At 32.8% G+C, this 20,487-nt stretch overlaps 4 protein-coding genes across 4 annotated transcripts; all 4 read right to left on the bottom strand.

Moving 5' to 3' along the window:
- Positions 1–6,074: 6,074 nt before the first annotated feature.
- LOC129981407 (uncharacterized) lies at positions 6,075–6,797 on the bottom strand. The gene has a single exon (XM_056092239.1). It carries the CDS (start codon positions 6,795–6,797, stop codon positions 6,075–6,077), a length of 723 nt encoding a protein of 240 aa, XP_055948214.1.
- Positions 6,798–7,635: 838 nt separating this feature from the next.
- Positions 7,636–8,301, bottom strand: LOC129981406 (uncharacterized). Its single transcript, XM_056092238.1, has one exon. It carries the CDS (start codon positions 8,299–8,301, stop codon positions 7,636–7,638), a length of 666 nt encoding a protein of 221 aa, XP_055948213.1.
- A 3,243-nt stretch (positions 8,302–11,544) lies between these two features.
- LOC129981403 (uncharacterized) lies at positions 11,545–12,063 on the bottom strand. Its single transcript, XM_056092236.1, has one exon. It carries the CDS (start codon positions 12,061–12,063, stop codon positions 11,545–11,547), a length of 519 nt encoding a protein of 172 aa, XP_055948211.1.
- Positions 12,064–14,576: 2,513 nt separating this feature from the next.
- LOC129981402 (uncharacterized) lies at positions 14,577–17,670 on the bottom strand. Its single transcript, XM_056092234.1, has 3 exons — positions 17,613–17,670; positions 15,053–17,395; positions 14,577–14,914 (listed from the first exon to the last, which is right to left on the bottom strand). Exons 1-3 carry the CDS (start codon positions 17,668–17,670, stop codon positions 14,577–14,579), a joined length of 2,739 nt encoding a protein of 912 aa, XP_055948209.1.
- Between the last annotated feature and the right edge of the window lie 2,817 nt (positions 17,671–20,487).

Here is a 20,487-nt window from a genome sequence, read left to right as displayed (position 1 = left end):
CCCTTATGTTTAAGTATGAAAATTTAGTTAAAATAACAATACATTTTCTCATTAAACATTCTTGCCAGCAGGCTTATATGTTTTAGCAAAAACTAATCACTCTCTAGCCAATTTTTTCAATGAACTAAGAATGATTTATTGAACGTTTGACTCGTTCGGAAATATCCGGTCCCAATACCCTTCTCGTGCCCCCTTTTTTCCCCCTACTAAATATATAAAGTAGTTATAAATTTTATGTTACGAACATACAATATCTTTCGTAAAAAGACTACTAGGATTCTTTTATGCTTGTTAAGGTCCATGGCAAGACGGAAGAAAAATTAGCCCTGTCTGCAGGAAATATGAGAAACCTTATGAACGTCGCCCAGTTAGAAGCAATCGACTAAAGACCGATCCTGCTTAATTCTTGGTCTTATACTCAAGAATGTGTTTGATATTGTCGATATTAAACACCATTTTTATTTACTTTATTGCTGTTGTAATTAAGGGAAAAGAATAATATAAAGATAGATTAAAATGAAACCTAAAATATTATTATACTACGATATTTCGAATTAAAGGTTCGAATCAGCTTAATATTAATTTTTTATACAATTTCTGTAATAAATTTGAGAAGAGAATATAAGTAGAGTCTATAGAAAATATAAGGATCTTTTTGCTCTGCCGTCAAAGACATTTTTTTCCTTAATCTGTTCTCTCCTAGCAGATAACAAGTGGTCAAAATCAATTACATGATGTCATTGATACCGGATAAGATTAATGTATTAATCATTGGAAGAAGTAATAGGATTTAATTGAACAAAATTAAAAAACAGTGCCTGAAAATTTGCCATTGTAGGATATCTATCCCCTTTCCGAAAACTAAGAGAACTGCTCCACTTCGGGCTCCTTCATGGTTTTTTTTCTATCATTTTTCCTGATAGGTTTTCCAATATCCTTCTATTGATAGCATTTGAAAAAGTCATAACAATAGTTTTTGATGCAAATTTAATTGAATTTTTTATTTCTTAAGATTTGAAGTCTGATTGGAAGAATTTACTTGATAAATCAAATATCATAAACCCCATTATGGGTTTGAAGGGGTTTATACATTCCAGCTTATTTTCATCAAATAATCTACAAACAAGTTCATTACATTTTCAAAGAATAAATGTAGATTATTCAAAGAATAGTAGTTGATTAGAAAATATATGTAGAAATTTATAGAACAATTAAAGGTCCATGCTACACATTCAACATTAATATAGCATACCCGGCAGCTGAACATAAATGCTAAATAGAGAATCAGTCAATAAATATTAATTTTGGATTTTAAGAGGAGTCGGGCATAACTAAGCAGGTATTCCATGTATGACATGGCTAGAGCCGAAGAAGAAACATGAGCTCTAATGTTAGCTAACTATTTAATATATAAACACCGCATTCCCCAATGATATACACTGTTTTGCTTCACACTGAAAACACATTTACATTATAAGGATGATTATTGTTATTAAGTTATATATAGTTGTAAATTATTATAAGAAATACTGTTTTTTAGCTTTTTTATGAGAATTACTATTTAAGCAAACTATAATATATAAATAATTATCATAACCTTCGAAAAGAATTATCTTGCAGTTGATGAAAGACTTATTTAATGATTGAGTTAAGAAGTGAATATATTATAGAAAGTTAATTTTTAAAATTGCTTTTTATTGAATGCTAAAAAAAGCCATAAAACACTGGTCAAATAAAAAAATCAACTGTATTTTATTAGGGAAAAAAAGATGATGTTCCAGTTATACCTAATTTTTAATTTTATGTTAGCCTAAAATAAATGAAATAAAATAAATAATAGAAATGAAAATAATAAAGTAGATTTGAATCTTCATCCAAACATTATAGGATGCCAAGATTGTAGATTTTAATTTTTAGTTTTATATTATCTTAGTATTTTTCAAAACACTTTTAAACATATTTTAACATAGGAAGTTAAGATTGTAGATTTTAATTGTTATATTATCTTTAAAAAATTAAAATGACAATAATATGCATATAAAATTGTATTTAATATCACTGCAATGTGCTCATATGGAAGTATAGTTTACTAAACCAATGAAAAATATGTTTAAAAGTATTTTGGAAAAATACTAAGATCAAAGAAGAAAAATGTTGAATGGATATATAAAAAAAAAAAAAAAAAAAAAAAAAAAAAGATAACTGAAAAATTAATTTTTTAAAATTTAAAATGTTTTTGGTCAGTGATATATTTCGAAGTTATTAAAGAAAATGCTTGAATTTTGTTAATTTTTTATTAAAATTTTAATTTAATTTTTGAAACAAGATTTCTTAATATTGCTACCTAAGAAATAGCTAACTGCCAACCAAATTTTGAAGCCTTAAGTCCAACAATCTGCCTCGGAAGATGCAATTCATTTATAGCATGGCAGCCTATAAATTTTATTATATTAAAAGTATGAATAATTTTATCTCATATTTTTTAACAAAGAAAAATTGTTCAGCTTTGATTGAACAATGAAAATGATTTGTCTTTCATTTACGATATTGCTGAGAATAAAAATTTAAAAATTTGTTAATTAATATTCCTTCCTTTATTTTAACAAATTTTTAAATTTAATAAAAATTCAAAAATTTGTTAAAATAAAGGAAGAATATCATAAGATTTTATAATTAAAAAGATATATGTGTAAATATACTTTTATCTTAAAGATGAATTAAAATCGTTTTTTAATTTGGAAACATTTGCGGAAGTTATTGCAGAAAACATCAAAATTTTTCGCTGTTTTTAAATAATGAAAACTAAAAAATTGCTCTACCAAACATTACACTTTCCCACCCTACAAAACATATTTATTTTCTCTGCATACACACACGCACGTTCTCATTTATTAGAAAAAAAATTGTATATAGTAAAAAATTTATATATATATTATATGGGGAGTCCTTGCAGCCAAATGTTATTTCGAATCGCAATAACATAAAAACATTTATTTATTCAAATTTTGCATGAAAATATTTCTATTATTTTCGACTGTTGGAGACGTTTTCTTTCAAATGAAAAATAATTATACAAAAATAAAATGAATAAAAAATAAATAAATAAATACATTTATATTTTTAATAAGTTACTTAATAAATAATAATTTTAATGAATGGCTAAAAAAATTTCTTAATAAATAAATACATTTTAATAATAATAAAGAATTTATTTACATCAAATTCAATTTAAAATAAAAAATTATCAGATGAATTTCTGAAAGAGTCTAAAAGTTTCCTTAAAGACATGTAGAAAGAAAGAACAAAGTTTCAGAAAGAGTAAAAGAAACGAAACAGTTTGACGATTCTAAGTTTTGGCGGAATAAAATAAAAAACATAATCGCGTAATAGAAAATGAAAAAGCTTGGCATAATTCGCCACAAATATGCTTATTTGCCAAATCTTATAACCCCTATTATAGCTAATCCTGGAATTGGGGTAGTTCTTGTTAGCTCCTATAGATGGCGCCGTCTACAGGCACTAATTGGAACCTGGCTTGATCCTCCAGTACGTCCTCCGGTTAACGCTACCCCACAAAAACAAATGTGAAATAAAGAAAGAGATAATATCAATATAGACACTCAAAACTTTAGCAGCGCTCACGCTTTGTTGTAACAAAATTCGTAACTACAGTCGTAACAAAATTCGTAACTATTCACATGATAGAGTACTCAAACATCTGACGCAATTGTTTCATTTCTGGTGTAATGTTTTTTACGTTGAAGATTTAATTTTCAACATTGGAAATCTACTCAGCATTTTATTTAACGATGTTAAGTAGCATTTGAATTTTTTTTTATTGTTATGGCTTGAGAACAATATAAAAAATTTATGTTTTTATTTCAATGGGGTCAATTCACGTTCACGTGTCAGGTACCAAGCAAACCGCAAACTTCTGATTCTTTTTAAAGATATTATTTTGAATTATTTTCTCCAAATTTTCTTAGTTATAAAATTAATTTTATTTCTTATACTAAAATTTTAATTAGTATTTTCAATGGAATTATTGTTTTTGAAACATTAATTAGCATCGCTTTTTCATTCGTTTGGTGCTGCTTTATTCTTTCCTTTCCCATATCCTCCCCCCCCCCTTTTTTAATCCGAAGAATGCATTTTGACAAATCACTATGGCAGTGTTTTTGAAAAATTACATAGTGTCTCACAAAAGTGATGGGACACTTGTGCTTTACAAAAGGAAACTGTAATAAAATAAATAAATACATATGTACAAAAATTTTTTGGGTGTGTTTCATATTTAAAGTTAGTAACAATTATTACATAACATACATTTTGTCAAAATATTAAAATATTAATTTAATAAAAATACAATTTTTTAGAACGGAGCAAAAAATGGCTCACATAAGGGATGGGACACTTACTTTTCCATCAAATATTTATCCAAAAATTATACTTTTTTAAAGGTTTTAATATTTTGTTGGATTTCTTTTTACTTTTAAAACATGATTTAATCTTCTTGGAATGGATTCGACTAATTTTTTTGTGATTTCTGGAGTGATTTTACCCCATTCTTCTTGAAGCACCGATTTTAATTGTTGTCTTGAAGAAATGTTGTGTTTGCGAATTCCTGATTCCAATTCTTGCCAAATATTCTCTATGGGATTGAAGTCTGGAGATTGTGGTGGTGTTTTTATTATTTCAGGACAGTTATACAGCAGCCAGAGTCTAACGTTCAAAGCAGTGTGCTTGGGGTCATTGTCCTGGTAGAATTTAAAATCATTATGAAGGTTCAATTTTCGTGCTGAAGATTTCAAATTTTGCCTTAAAATGTCAATATACTTGTACTGATCCATTATACTGTCAATAAAAACAAGATTACCAACTCCAGTGGACGACATACACCCCCATACCATAACTCCTCCTCCACCATGTTTTACTGTTGGTACCAAGTTCTGTTTGCGAAATTCTTACTTGGGTTTTCTCCACAACCAGATTCTACCGTCAGAACCAAATATATTAAATTTACTCTCATCAGCAAATATAACTTTATTCCAGTAATCAGAATTCTTATTTATGTTGGATTATGTTACGAAAGCTAGTCTGAGTTTTCTATTCTTTTCACTCACGAAGAATTTTTTTGGCTACTCTACCGTGATATCCAGCAGATCGAATTGCCCTTCTAATAGTTTCAAGATTAACAATTATTCCATATAATGCTTGTAAATCAGCAGCAACTTTAGGAGCACTCTTTCTTGGATTTTTTTTTAATATTTCGAACGATAATTCGCTTTTTTCCATTGGATAGCTTTGATGGTCGGACAGGTCTTCTTTTATCCTGAATAATATGATTCTTTTTATATCGTTTAATGATATTGAAAACTATTGAATGACTCAAGTTAACTGTTTCAGCAGTTTTTCTAATAGATTTTCCACGTTCAATATGCAAATTAATAATTTATTTTCGAAAAGGTGGTTCAAAAACACAAAATTAGAAACAAAATCCATTTAAAACAAGTGTTGCAGGAAGAATGGGGTAAAATATCTTCAAATACCACCAAAAATTAATCGAATCGGTACCATGACGTTTAGAGGCTGTTATGACTCAATGTGAATTCTCCTTTCGTTTTAAATATATTTATTTTCACAACACGACACAGAGATAATGAGGCTATTTACAGTAGAGAAAGTTATTCTGCATAGAATACGTACATAATATTGATGAAAACTTATATAAATACTATTAAAAAAAGTAAGTTAACGTAATCACATCAATAGAACCATTCTTATTTCAATTTTTTTTCCGTAACCTAAACTAAAAGGAAGTTGCCAGATTCCAAGTTGGAATAAGCTAAGAGTAGAATTAAAGAAACAGGAAATACAAAACTTAATGGTGAGTGGCAACATCCTCCCACCTTTTGTATTGTGGGCATAACTTGCTTAAAGCAATACAAAACAAAATATAAATTATATGCAATACAAGTAAATACTACAGAAATCTTAATTAATAATTGTTAATGAATGAACTAAAATACTAAACAGATTATACAAATGTACTGAAATTAAAGTTGAAGTTCAGTCTATAAGTCCAATCTTTTTGGAGGGGCAATTTGACGACCAAGTCGTGTTTTCTTCAGAGTTTCTTTTTGTTCTTTAGAAAGATCTTCAGATTGAAAAGATTGGTCATTTGAAGTAGAACACTGTTTAGCACTATAAGAGGTATCGGGAGCACTTTCAACTATTGCAGGTACATCCTCGAAAATCTCAGAAGAGCTCAATTCTAAGGGATAAATTCTCTGAATAGGTTGGATAATTTCTCCATTAGATACAAGCAATTTGACGACTCGTTCGATGTTGTCCTTTCCTTGAAACATTTCGATGACGCGTCCTAAAGGCCAGTTTAACCGTTTAACATTGTCCGAGCCCACTAGAACAATATCTCCTACTGATAAGTCACATCGCTTGAGATCTAACTGCGGATTCCAAATAAGCTCTGATAAATATTCTTTTTGGAACCGTTGACGTAATTGATAGCGCAGATTTTGAAGATAACGTATACGCTTACGTAAATGCTTAGCGTCTACAATGTCCAAGTCCAAAACTTCAGTGCCTTTAATGTCTTGGATGAAGTCTGATGGTTTGATAGCCTTCAATTCATTAGGATCATCATATATGTAAGTAAGTGGGCGTCCATTGACTATGCTCTCACACTCACATAGCAAAGTCAGCATTTCTTCGTAAGATACAGAAGCATGACCAAGAACCTTCCTTAAAAGTTGTTTGAGGGTCCCACCAACCTCCATACCATGGTGCAGCAGGAGGATTGAAGTGCCATTTGATCTTCTCTATGGCACATTCAGCTGTTATTTCCTGCCAATTGAGTGAGTTGAACGCTCTTGACGTTCCCAAATAATTTGTGCCGTTATCAGTGTATATCATTGAGCAACGTCCTCTTCGAGCAAAAAATCTTCTTAAAGCTTGCATGAAAGCTTTAGTTGACAGAGAGGTTACTAATTCCAAGTGAATACCACGATAAACTGCGCACGTAAATATCACAATCCAAGCCTTTTGACCTCCTTTCAAGAATAAGGGACCTGCTAGATCAGCACCAGTCACTTGAAACGCAGCAACGCGATTTATTCTGTCGGCAGGAAGAGGAGCTGGACTATCTGGTAGCACAGGCTTTGATGTATATCTCTTGCATGTAATGCATCTTTTCAAAACTTCTCTGACTACCCTACGGCCTCAAGGAATCCAAAACCGTTCGCGTAAATGAGACAGAGTAGTTTTCACACCAGCATGGTGAAGCTTCTGATGAATATAATCAATAAGTCTCCTGACAATTGAATGATCTGGTAAAACTGTAGGTCGTACAAAATCTTCTCGATCTTCTCCAAGTATTAGTCTCGAACGAACTTTCAAAATCTTATTATCTTCGTAGAAATGAATTGTCTGCGTGTATTTTTCACGAATATCAGACGGCCATTCTGATTGTATTAATAGGATCAATGCTTCTTCGGCTCTTTGAATTTCTTCGTATGACAGCTCTTTTGTCAGCTTGTCTGAATTCACTCTTATGTTCCGACAAAATCTCAATACCCAAGCTGTCACTCGGAAAATTCTTGGATAACTGGAAAAGTATTAAAATCTACTTCCAAGACATTCTTTGGTATTGATATTAAGATTTACAGCAACAGACTTTCGTCTTTCTACTAATGCCTCTTCTGGTAGAGTTATTTCAGCATAGGGCCAAAACTCCGGAGGTTCGTAGAGCCATTTTGGACCCTCCCACCACTGGCTTTGTAAAAGTTCAAACCACTCGCATGGTCTTGAAGGTATATCTGCAGGATTGACATCTCCAGGAACAAATCTCCAATCTTCAGCATTTGTGAGTTCTCTTATTTCTTTTACTCTGTTACCCACAAACGTATTCCATGGTTCTGAGTTAGTAATCCATCCCAGAACTACCATAGAATCTGTCCAAAAATATGTCTCCAAAGATAGCTCAAGCGCTTCTTTAATTGTTGAAGCAATTCTAGCTCCAATGGCTGCTCCTAATAGTTCCAATCGGGGAATTGTAGGTCTCAGTACAGGTGCTACTCTAGCTTTTGCGGAAACCAATGAGATTTTCACTTCTCCCTCTTCTTCACACCGTAAAAAAGTACAACACGCATACCCATGAGCAGAAGCATCCGTAAATATGTGCAAGGTAGCCTTTTCGAAACTTCCATAAAATAGCTTGCGAGGAATTCTACATCTTTCAATAAGATCTAAATGTTTAGCCCATCGTTGATACCGTTTTTGCATATCAGGTGTTAACTCCTCGTTCCAGTCCAATTTACTACGCTAGGCTTCTTGCAACAATAATTTTGGTAATAAAGTCGCAGATGAGGTGAAACCAAACTCCCGACACACCCTCACTCAGGGGTTTTCACACACACTCTCTCGGTTATATGATTTCACCACTGGGTGGAGCTACAAATTTAGTAGGCGGAGCGTTCTGCTGACTTATTGGCTTCAACATTCCGCCCCCCTTGAAATATCATTTCAAAATCTCAACATTACAGAAATAAAAATTTAACACATTACTTAATTAGACAATGCAAAATTTCAACAATTATCTTGCACAAGATACAAAAAAAAAAAAAAAATTACACTTTTAAAATAAATTTGAACATTATATACAAAACATTTCTGAAAAGAAAATATATGCGATATTGCAATATGTACAACGAACAACTTAAATATACATTATATCATTTTAAATACTAAATATAATAATTACACTAAATATACATTGATTTTATTCACATGGTAACAAACAAATTTTTGAAATTGCTCTTTTCGTGACTCCTTGTGGAGTTTTTACAAGTACTACCCTGACATTGCCGTCTGATCCATAAATTAAATCTTGTATTCTTCCCATTGTCCACTGGCAAGGGGGAAGATTATCATCTTTTAAAAGAACCATAGAATCCTTTGAAATGTTTTGTTTCTCAAACTGCCATTTGTGTCTGGCTTGCAAATTATTTAAGTAATCTAATTTCCATTTTTTCCAAATTGTTTGGACCATTTTGCTCAATCTTTGCCATTGAGTAAAAGGTTATCTTTTCTCTCTGAATAATCTGAATCAGGAATACTATTTATGGGACGGCCGATTAAAAAATGGCCTGGGGTCAAAATTTCAAAATTGTTTGGATCTGATGACAAAGGTGTCAGTGGGCGACTGTTTAGAATACCTTCAATTTGAATAACAATAGTCAAAAACTGTTCCATTGTTAAACGCGCATTACCAACAACTATCTTTAAATGGTGTTTGAAAGATTTAACACCCGCCTCCCATAAGCCACCGAAGTTAGGTGACCTTGGTGGAATAAATTTCCATGTCACTTGTTCAGTTGTTAAGTAATTAGCTAATGGCTCTGGGGGTCTACCAATCATATTTTGCAAACGTTTCAAATCTGAATTGGCCCCTTTGAAATTAGTTGCATTATCAGAACAGATAGAGGAACTAACTCCTCTTCTGCTAAAAAAGCGCTTTAAAGTGGCAATCATTGCCTCTGCAGTTAAGTCAGTGACTATTTCCAAGTGGATTGCCTTAGTAGCAAAGCAAATGAAAACAGCCACATAACATTTTTGATAAATGCCTTTCCTCTGACCTTTGTATTTAATATAGAAAGGTCCACAAAAGTCTATCCCAACATGAGTAAAAGGATAACTAGGTTTAACTCTATTGGTTGGAAGATTTCCCATAATTTGGGTTACCGTTCTAGGTTTAGTTTTAGCACAAATAACACAATCATGAATAATTTTTCTGGCTGTATTTCTGCCAGATAATAGCCAATATTCCCGTCTTACCAAATACAACAATGTTTGTGCACCAACATGCAAATATTTAAGATGAAAATATTGCATAACTAACAAAGTGAATTTGTGATTCTTTGGAAGTAATATGGGAAACTTTTTATCATATGACAAATCAGAATTACTTAGTCTTCCTCCAACACGTAAGACACCGTTTGGGTCTAGAAATGGGTTCAAGCAACTTACCTCACTCTCATTAACATTTTCACCTTTTTCGAGGGCTTTTATTTCACAATTAAAGGCAGCTACCTGGACAAGTTTGACTAAAGTTAACTTGGCCAACTGCAGTTCCTTGGTGGTTAAACATTTGCTCGAGTTTCTCAAATTATTAATAAATCTGAAAATAAAGGCTAAGATTTTAATTATTTTATAAAACTTATTTGACACACTGAGTATATTATCTAAAAATGATGAGTCCACAGCTGAAATTAAACAGAAATTAGTCGAATTTTTGAGTTCTGCTAAATAAAGTTTCTCAGAAGAAACGTCCTTGTTCTGCACAGAACTGTCCAATGGATAGTGGATGTCATCGCAATCACCAGGAAAGTTCACAACCAGTTCTTGGAGAAAGGCTGGACCAAACCACCATAAGTCACTTTGTTGCATTTTCGTTGGATCAAGTCCTCTTGAAATGACGTCAGCGGGATTTTGTTCGGAAGGAACATGATGCCACTGATTCATTTTTGTGGATTCTTGAATAATAGCCACTCTGTTCGCAACAAATGTTTTTAAGTCTCGTGACTCTTTCCTCATCCACGAAAGCACGATTGTAGAATCCGAATAATATGATACTGACGTAATATCCATTTTTAATGCATTTTTTACCTTCTGCATCAATTTGGTGAGCAGAACGGCACTGCATAATTCTAAAAGAGGTATAGTTACCTGCTTGATTGGTGATACACGAGATTTACTCGTGATTAGCTTTACTTTCACTTCACCCGCTGAATCGACTGTTTTGGCGTAGATTGCAGCACCATATGCCTTTTCAGACGAGGCACAGAATCCATGAAGCTCATTCATTTCCGCGTTTGGAATGACAATACATCTTTCTATGTTAATGTCATTTAAGTTTCTTAAAGATGTTACAAACTGTTGCCATTCACTAGCTTCTTTCTCGGGAAGCATTTCACCTCAATCGATCTTGAGTAACCACAATTGTTGCATGAATATTTTTGCCTTCGTGATCACTGGCCCAAGTAACTCAAGTGGATCAAAAAGTCGGGCGATAATGGATAAGACCGACCTTTTGGTAGGATGGGCATCTACTTTAAAGGTAGAGCAGTCAGCTTTAGCCTTCCAGGCAATCCCTAAAGTCTTAATTTCATCTGTAGATGAGAACTCATACTCTTTCTCCGTAGCAGGAATAAGCTCGGAAGTATTTCCACACCACTTGTGTAATGACATCTGGGCTGTTTTTAGAATGCCAACAAGTTCATGTTGCAAAGTTTTTGTCTCTTACAATGTACTCGCTCCACTTAAAACGTCGTCCATATAAAAGTCATGACACAAGACTGATGCAGCACTTGGAAAGTTTTTTCCCTCGTCAATGGAAATTTGTTTAAGTGTTCTCATGGCTAGATATGGAGCACTAACCGTTCCGTAGGTAACCGTATTTAGCTGATACGTTTTAACGGGCTCATTAGCTCCCTCTTTCCATAAAATTCTTTGTAGATTTCTTTGACTCTAATCTATATTGATCATACGATACATCTGACGAATATCTGCAGTAAATGCAAATATATGCTTTCTGAATCTAATTAGCAATGTAAATAGATCGTCTTGAATCACTCCGCCGTTATACTGAATTGAGTTGAGCGATTTTCCACTACTAGTCAAGGTGGACGCATTAAACACAGTACTTAGTTTAGTCGTCGTTTTTTGAGGCCTATAGATGCCATGATGAGGCATATAATATGTCACTTCAGGTTCAACACTTTCATCTTGTATCTCGCTCATGTGGCCTAACTCTTCATACTCCTTCAGAAAATCAGAATACAGTTTCAGATATTTTTGGTCTCTAGACAGGCGAGTCCACAGCGATTCGAGTCGTTTTACAGCAATATCCCTTGAATTCCCTAGACATGACCAATGCTCTTTAAATGGCATCGTCACAGTATATTTTCCTGTCTCATCTCTTCTACGTATGTGTTCGCGCATAATGCTCCTCACAAATAGCATTCTCTTTACTTTTAGGTAATCCATTACCCATTTCCTCAATCTCCCAAAAATTTCTCAAATTTGAATTTAATTCTTCTGCTCCACATATTAAACCGCAATAGTTAGAATTTAATTTAACTGAACTCGAAGCGCTACCTCCTACAATATACCCAAATACAGAGAGAGTCCTGTAACGTCAAATTCTCATTTTTAGCATTTAATTTTCCCGGCTTTATTATTTCATAAAAGTATTGAGCGCCAATTAAAATATCTATTTTGCCCGGAATATTAAAATTAGGGTCCGCAAGGTCAATTGATTCTGGCATATTTACACGCATATCTATCATCTTATTCGATATTAAATCCGTTATTTTTGATACCACTAACATTGAAATATTTCTTTCGAAACTTTTATTTTTATTAGCCACAATTGCTGTAACTCTGCGATTAACTACAAGAGAGGCATTATTTATACAAGAAATAGATTGATTTATTTTTTCACTTTGGAGTTCTAGCCTCTGCATGCAATTCTGACTCATGAGGCAGCACTGTGAGCCGTTATCCAAAAGACACCTTACTTCCTGCCATTGCGAACATCTGTCTTTTATCAAACATCTTACAGTAGACAAAACAACATTCTTGTTTACGGTTAGATTTGTTGCGACGAAAGTCGGACCCCACTCACTGGGGGAAACCGAACCCTGTTCCGAATTTCTACCCTCCGATTGCGACTTATTTATGACTTCGGTGGTTTTTACATTCGTAGACGAAACATTTTTTGCTTCTTTCGAAAAGTGTATTAACTTATTGCGAGCTTTGCCACAGAAACAATTTCTAAACGAACACTTTTTAACGCTGCAATTAGGCGATAAACATTTGAAGCAGGCACTTTTATTTTTTACTACCTCTACGCGTTCAAGAACCGAAAGTCTCTTAAATTGAGGACAAGCATACAAAGGATGATTCTCGCTTTTTAGACATAAATCGCAATTTTTATTTTTCATCTCATTGAAAAATACTTTTGATGCTGGTTTAAATTTATTGCTATAATTTTGCCCTCTTCTCATCTCATTAATGGTTTTGCCTTTGGAAGCAAAATAAAGATCACATTCTTTTTCTAACTCGAGAGGTGTAAACCACTTTTGATTTTGCCTAATATTAATATGAGTTGCTGTTTCTTTATCCAGCGTTTGGAATAATTTATCCGAAACTATCAATTGTTTTAGGGTCTCAAAATCTGTAACACCCCTTAATTTTAAATAATATTCAAAACTCGTCATTAAGCGTGACGCGAATTACACATGAGTTTCATTATCTCTAGAAGCGTATCTAAAATTCTCTAAAACCGCTTGCGCTGTTGGCTCGAATTCTCTTAGTACAATTGATTTAATTTCTTCATAATTATTTAAGTCTTTCTCAGCAATATAAGTTAGGATATTCGAAGCTCTTTCTCCTAATAAATTTAATAAAATCTCAGCTTTAAATTTCTCAGGAACCTTTTTAGTACTAAGTGCTCTCTCTAACGAAGTAAAAAAGAAACCCCAATCCTGAGCTTTGCCCGGTGATTTAATACATAATATTCTCACAGACTTTAATAAGCTATCCAGAGACTCTTCTGGTTCGGTTTTACGCTCTACATTAACGGAAGTCTGAGTACTATTTTCAGTAGCCCTTAATTGCGCTAATTGTAATTCTATTTTAGCTCTCTCTAATCTAAGACGCTCTAGTTCTATTTCACTATGCTGATCAGATTTTTGGTTTCTATTCCCTATTATTTGATCTACAGCATCTTTAACAACTTCGTTGTCGTTTTTGTACACATCACTCTCCTCAATTAAACGTTTTATTTCACTCTTATTCATGCCTTCCGCAATAACCAAACCTATCTCCTCGGCAACGAGTTTTAATTCATCTTTCTTTAATTTTGCTAAACCCGCCATTTTAAATATATAATTCAAAACAATTCAAGAGAATAATATTATCACAATTTTATTCTAAACTCATTAAAACAAAATTAACTTCGTCTCGGGAAATTAATTACAACTCATCAAAAACAAAATTAATTTCATCTCGGGAAATTAATTATAACTCATCAAAAACAAAATTAACTTCATATCGGGAAATTAATTATAACTCAACAAAACAAAATTAACTTCATCTCGGGAAATTAATTAGTTAATAACTCAAAGGATAATACTGCCCATACCTCTTTGCTGGGACTGCTGTCACTCAAGACCAGTTATCCACAACAGAATTCTCATTCTTGGTATTTTCGCACCAATTTCGTCATCATCGACGATATCTCCACTAATAAATCACACATTTCAAACAATGAATTACTATACAATAGATGCATAGACGTCTCCGGCTAACTGGACCATGATTTGGCCTTCGATAGCTCAGTTTTTAGAAAAAACTCAATCACATATAAATGAAACACAATCTCGTGGACTGTATCTCTCTCTTTTATTCTCAACACTCCCGACACACCCTCACTCAGGGGTTTTCACACACACTCTCTCGGTTATATGATTTCACCACTGGGTGGCGCTACAAATTTAGTAGGCGGAGCGTTCTGCTGACTTATTGGCGTCAACAGAAAGTAATTTCCTCTTAGTATCACTTATTCCCATATCAGCTTCAGGATGAACACAGTAGAGCTCATCGGTCTCGGTATCCCATTTAAGTCCAAGCACATTTTGACTTTCTAGATGTTTAATTCCTATGTGAGCCCAACTCCGTAATTCAAAGGACGCTGCATTCATTATTTGCATGGCTTGTTCCTTGAACCGTAATAATTCTGCTTCGTTTTCAACACTAACTGTTAAATTGTCCACATAAAATCCTCGTTTAAGTTTCTGGACTGTCGGTTGAAGAGACTCATTTTGGAATTTAGCTGAATCCAAGTGATGGCGAATTCTAGCATTCAAAAGAAAAGGGCTTGATGAAACTCTGAAGACAACTCTACAATGTCTGAAAAATTAAAATTTCGAACTATCTTTGGAATCCCACCACAAGAATCTCAAAAAATCACGATCCTCTGGTCTGACACTTAATTGTAAAAAAGCTTGCTTAATGTCAGCAATCACTCCGAAGTTATTAGTGCGAAATCTTAAGAGAAGAGGAGTAATCTGTTCTGAGAGGCTAGGTCCAACACTTAAACATTCATTTAGAGAAGCATATCCTGGTCGTGTGAAGGATGCGTCAAAAACTGAACGAACTTTGGTAGTGAGGCTTGCTGATTTGATGACGGGTCTATGAGGAAGATAATGACCTGGGTTTGAAATTTCATTCTCTGCGATAGCTTCTATTATACCTTCCCTTTGCCATTGTCTTAAAACATCATCGTAAACTTTATACATATCTTCTTTCACTAGACGCTTTGTAACTGAACGTAGTCTAGATTCAGCCACATCATGCATATTGTACACTGGTGGGTGACCAGATAACCAAGGTAATGCTACTTCATATCGTAGATCTTTTAATTTTACAGTTTCCTTGAAATGGAGCAGAGTTTCTTCTGCCAGAATTGACTTATTTTTCCTTTCAATGGGATCTTTAATTCCCAAAACTTCTAAATCCCAAATTTTTGGAAGCTCGATATTTTGCAGAGCTAGTGTAACCATGTAAACAGATTGTTTTTTCTTCCCTAATCCTAAAATGGTCCAAACCAATAAAGTCTCTATGGCTGATATTCCGAACGCAAGTATCTCTACTCTTCCTGTCAATATTCTTCCAAGCACATCAGCTCCCAGAAGAACTCTTACGGGTGGCGTATCTTGTCCAACATCAATCAGTTTAATCCCTCGAGAAGCAAGTTCGGCAATTAAATTTCTATCACTTATCCTTGGTAAAGTTGAGAAAATTTTCGGTTGATCAAGAAGAGACATTGAAGTCGAATATTTACGATCCAAGCTTTCAACCGTTACTGTGAATCTCCCATACTCCATAGAAGGAGAAATTCCGCCTCCAAACAATCCTTGAGAAAGCACTTCCGTTCCGGAAGGAGAAAGATTCAACTCTGCAACTAAACTCTTTTCAATATAAGAACGATGGGATCCATCATCCATCAATGTGCGAACACAGACTTCTTTGTTTTTATGTCGTAGTCTGACAATCATAGTTTTTAGATAAATTTTACGTTCTGAGGGAAAATTTGTTAACAAAGTTTCCGTGGAATGTTGCTCCTCATCAACTTCTCTACTCTTCGAGGAAATTTTATCCTTTCGTAAATCTGGACATAGTAAAGCATAATGCCTTCGTCCACAAATCAAATATTTAACGAAACTATGGCACCTTTTTGCGATATGACCAGGTTTAAGGCAAACGAGGCAGCATCTCTTGCGAATAACTTGTCCCTTTCTGTCCTCATAAGCCAAGTTGGAGATTTTCTGGCAGTCTTGACTTGCATGAGCACTCTCACAGAAAATACACTGATTTCTTCCAACTGATGTATTCGCAATTAGAATAGCAGCAGTGGGTTCATCTCTCAGTGGTGGTTTATTAGATTCTTTACGTTTCATACCATCGCCAAATGAAGTTTCTGCTAGAAAACGATGTTCTTCGCCTTCTACTTCATCATGTAAAAAAGTCATAAAATTTTCTAGGACTTTATCCTTTGAGACAACAGGATCATCTTCTTTGTCTTCTCTATTCAGCCTATATCTATCCCATGCTTTTAAGATTTCTGTTGGGAGACACGATTCAACAACTGGATACAACATTGCTGCATAATTAGACGTTGTCACACCTAATGTCTCTAACGCACGTAAATATGAACCAAGTTTATCGTACAAATCATTTAACTTGATATTCGATTTACTATTGACTAATGCTAATAAATCTCGAATGTAAACTTCAGTCAGTAAATCCTTCCTCCCAAATCGGGACTTCAAATGCTCTATAACTTTCGCATAATTGTCCTTAGACGGTGGGTAACTTTCCCCAATATCACGAGCCTTTGTTTTTGGTTTGAACGAAGATAATAAATATTGAAACTTATTTTTTTCTCTTATATTCTCATCTTCATCAATACGACAAAATTGTCCCCAAAACGCAACCCAGGTTCTAGGTATTAGATCATACTCTTTCATACGTAATTTTGGCAATTTTAAATTGTCATGTGAGTATTTACGGGAAACTACAGAGCTACTTTTATCTTCTGTATATTGTTTTTCATAAACAACTCTTATTTCGGTAAATCTGTCTCTGTATGATTCCGTCGTATCATATTCTTCATCAGTAAACATAATACATTCTTTAATTTCATCATCAACTTTAAATAAACACTCAGCTTTCTCGACAACTTTGTTATATTGAACGTGAATGTCCTTTACTTTATCAATCTTATGATGAATATCATCGAAAGTGTTTGCCGCTACAGTAAAAAGACGTCATAAATTCATTTTTTCATTTCTTAATTTAGTTTCTAATTTTGCTTGTTCAGCCTTTAATTTAGCCTCAATCTCTGTTTGTCCTGCCTTTTGAGTCATTTTACTTAATAATAAACGTAAATCAATTGAACATAAACACTCTACTCAAAATCGGAACTTCGTATATAAATAAAACAGAAGCAGTCAAAAATCATTAATTACCTGGTTTATCTTGAACAAAGTAATATCCGGATCGTAAATTTGACGATTTCTGCTTCATTACGTAATGCAGAGTATAATGTCCTGTCGCGGACGCCAATTTGTTATGACTCAATGCAAATTCTCCTTTCGTTTTAAATATATTTATTTTCACAACACGACACAGAGATAATGAGACTATTTACAGTATAGAAAGTTATTCTGCATAGAATACGTACATAATATTGATGAAAACTTATATAAATACTATTAAAAAAACGTAAGTTAACGTAATCACATCAATAGAACCATTCTTATTTCAATTTTTTTTTTCCGTAACCTAAACTAAAAGGGAGTTGCCAGATTCCAAGTTGGAATAAGCTAAGAGTAGAATTAAAGAAACAGGAAATGCAAAACTTAATGGTGAGTGGCAACAGAGGCCATTATAAGAGCCAAAAGACATGCAACTTAACAGTGACACTTTGTTTCTATGCGAGATATTGCAAAAATGACATTGGTGTACTCTCAATTTTTTGAGGCAAAATTCTGAGTATGTTTATTCAAAATGCTTCTAAAATTTTTCAATTTAGAAGTTTTTCGTTGATTTTTCTCTATTCTTACTCTAAATTAAACCATTTATTATGTGTAAAAATATAAACGTGTTTTCACTTCTCGGTAACGTGTTATTTACCTTGGAAGTCGGATTTAGCAAGTGAAAGTAAGGTGTACTCTCAATTGTTTGAGCCACTGTATATATATATATATATATATATATATATATATATATATAATATATGTGATTATTATTTGAAAAAATATGATCAAATGTATGTTTCAATGTACTCACTAATTCAAAAAAACTAAAAAAAAAACTATTTACTATTTATTAACATTTTCTTTTCTAGACACTTAGAAATAATATAAACACAGTATGACAAGAATGTCAATGTAAATGATGAAATCAATTTTATTCAACAGAAACATCCTAGATACTAAAGAACAGTTTTCTTATCACTAATAAAAACATAATGTTGAACAATATACTATTAAAGCAGAACATTTATGAATTTTTTTTAAATGCTAAAGTTACATTGATAAAAATTACATCCAATGAATATCATAAAATAAAACAAAAACATACAATACAGTAAATTTAATAAACAAGAATAAGGTCATGATATATATATATATATATATATATATATATATACAGAGAAAGAGAGAGAGAGAAGTTAAATAGGCTATAAAGAGCAGTGGAAAGAAACACTTTTATGCTTTCACAGAATTTTATAATTGAAAATTAATATGTTAAAGAAATAGAAAAAAAAAAGTGAAACATGCATGTAGCAATGAAGTTGGGAATAAATATTACATAATAAATGCTGATATGGAAATTGATTTTCAATGAAAAGACCTTTATTTATTAAAACAGAAATCACTGAGATGCGCAGTGTTATAACAGGATATTATGATAACAGTCAATTTCAGTTTAAATACAACAAACTATTGACATTTCATTTTTAACAATAGAAAAGTTGTTTGATATAAATTCACTTTGAATCAATCACAAATCTGCAAATGTAATTAGAAAACTAGTAATATTCACTTCCACCTAAGTTTAGCATTATAGCAGTTCTTATTTTTGCAACATGAGTTTGTTTACTTACATTAATTAAATTTAGATAAGATTTTGTAAAAAAATGCAATGTAATATTTATGCAAACATTTTAAACCCTTCTAAGCATATTCAAAATTATCAGAAATTTCATCAAATGTGAATAAAGTAAATTAAAAATACACTCACGATTTTGTTTGATTGTTTTTGACGGCAAATCGCTTACCGATTTCTTTTTCTTCGAAGAGTTTTTCTCCCAAATTACTGGAACAGCTATATTTAATAAATGGAAACACACTGAATGAATTCTTCAAAATGATCGGAGCTTATATCACAGACTTCGAAGGCTTGAAAAAATCTATACTAAAGCTATCAACCCGTCAGGATTGTTGAAAGGAAAATAAGAAAACATTTTATCACGACAGTCACTCTTGTGTTTCGCATTAAAGCATGCATCCATCAGCACACCAGTATTTCCTCTGTTAAGACATAATAAGAAGAAAGAAAACGACCCAAAAATTATAACTTCAAATGCAAACAAAAAATCCGCTTCATACTTGGCGGAGAAGTTTAATGGTAGACTGATCGACGAAAGTGGTGCGGATGAAACTTAAATGCCATGCGCAAAAAGTACATGACATGTGACTTTTACGTCACATAAATTGACCCCATTGCTTTAGATGTTAAATTAAATCCCAAATCTGACTTTTTGAAATAACTATAGTTATCACTTTGTTTTCCAGCATTTTTATTGATACGTAAACTTGTCTTGTTTAAAAGTAACTGTAGCACTGCTTCAATTAATTGGTTGAAACCTCATTGCTGTCAGTGATGGTATACTACTCTGCAAATTTCTTTTCTATAACATTGCGAAGATGTTTGATTCTTCAATAACTGGACGGTAGATTTAACTCTGAAAAGGTCCATATAAACAGTAAATATTCTATAAAAGAAAGTTTTGTGTCAAGAATTTTCAAATATCTGACACTCTCTTAAGTCCCCGTAGCCTTCTAAAGAATTTAATGCAGCTGAATTTCGGTCCCTTTTAAAAGCAGCACGAAATTTATTTTGGAAAGGAATTCGTAAAAAACGCTGCCTTAACTTCCACAGGAGAAGGAAATCAGATCTTCGCCATACATGGAAGATATTTAAGGAAATTAAGTTTGATACCTGGAAAATAAAATTTACACGCCGGCGAGATTTCGATGATTTATTTCGAGATATAAATTTTGATACTCCGTTTATTCCAATTTAATTTATGATCAAGTGATTAATTCAATCCAA

The sequence above is a fragment of the Argiope bruennichi genome, chromosome 8 (genome assembly GCF_947563725.1).
Source record: "Argiope bruennichi chromosome 8, qqArgBrue1.1, whole genome shotgun sequence".
In the NCBI taxonomy this organism is placed as follows: Eukaryota; Metazoa; Arthropoda; class Arachnida; order Araneae; family Araneidae; genus Argiope; species Argiope bruennichi.
This window is presented reverse-complemented; position numbering and strand designations above follow the sequence as displayed.

Bases quoted from the DNA above. Each gene is read 5' to 3' on its own strand.
- LOC129981403 (XM_056092236.1), bottom strand. From the start codon at position 12,063: ATGGATTACCTAAAAGTAAAGAGAATGCTATTTGTGAGGAGCATTATG.
- LOC129981402 (XM_056092234.1), bottom strand. From the start codon at position 17,670: ATGAAGCAGAAATCGTCAAATTTACGATCCGGATATTACTTTGTTCAA. The intron at 17,396-17,612 runs GTAATTAATGAT...TTTTTACTGTAG, and splicing joins CTTTGTTCAAGATAAACCAG to CGGCAAACACTTTCGATGAT. The intron at 14,915-15,052 runs GTGATTTTTTGA...ACTTGGATTCAG, and splicing joins AAGTGTCAGACCAGAGGATC to CTAAATTCCAAAATGAGTCT.
- LOC129981406 (XM_056092238.1), bottom strand. From the start codon at position 8,301: ATGCAAAAACGGTATCAACGATGGGCTAAACATTTAGATCTTATTGAA.
- LOC129981407 (XM_056092239.1), bottom strand. From the start codon at position 6,797: ATGGAGGTTGGTGGGACCCTCAAACAACTTTTAAGGAAGGTTCTTGGT.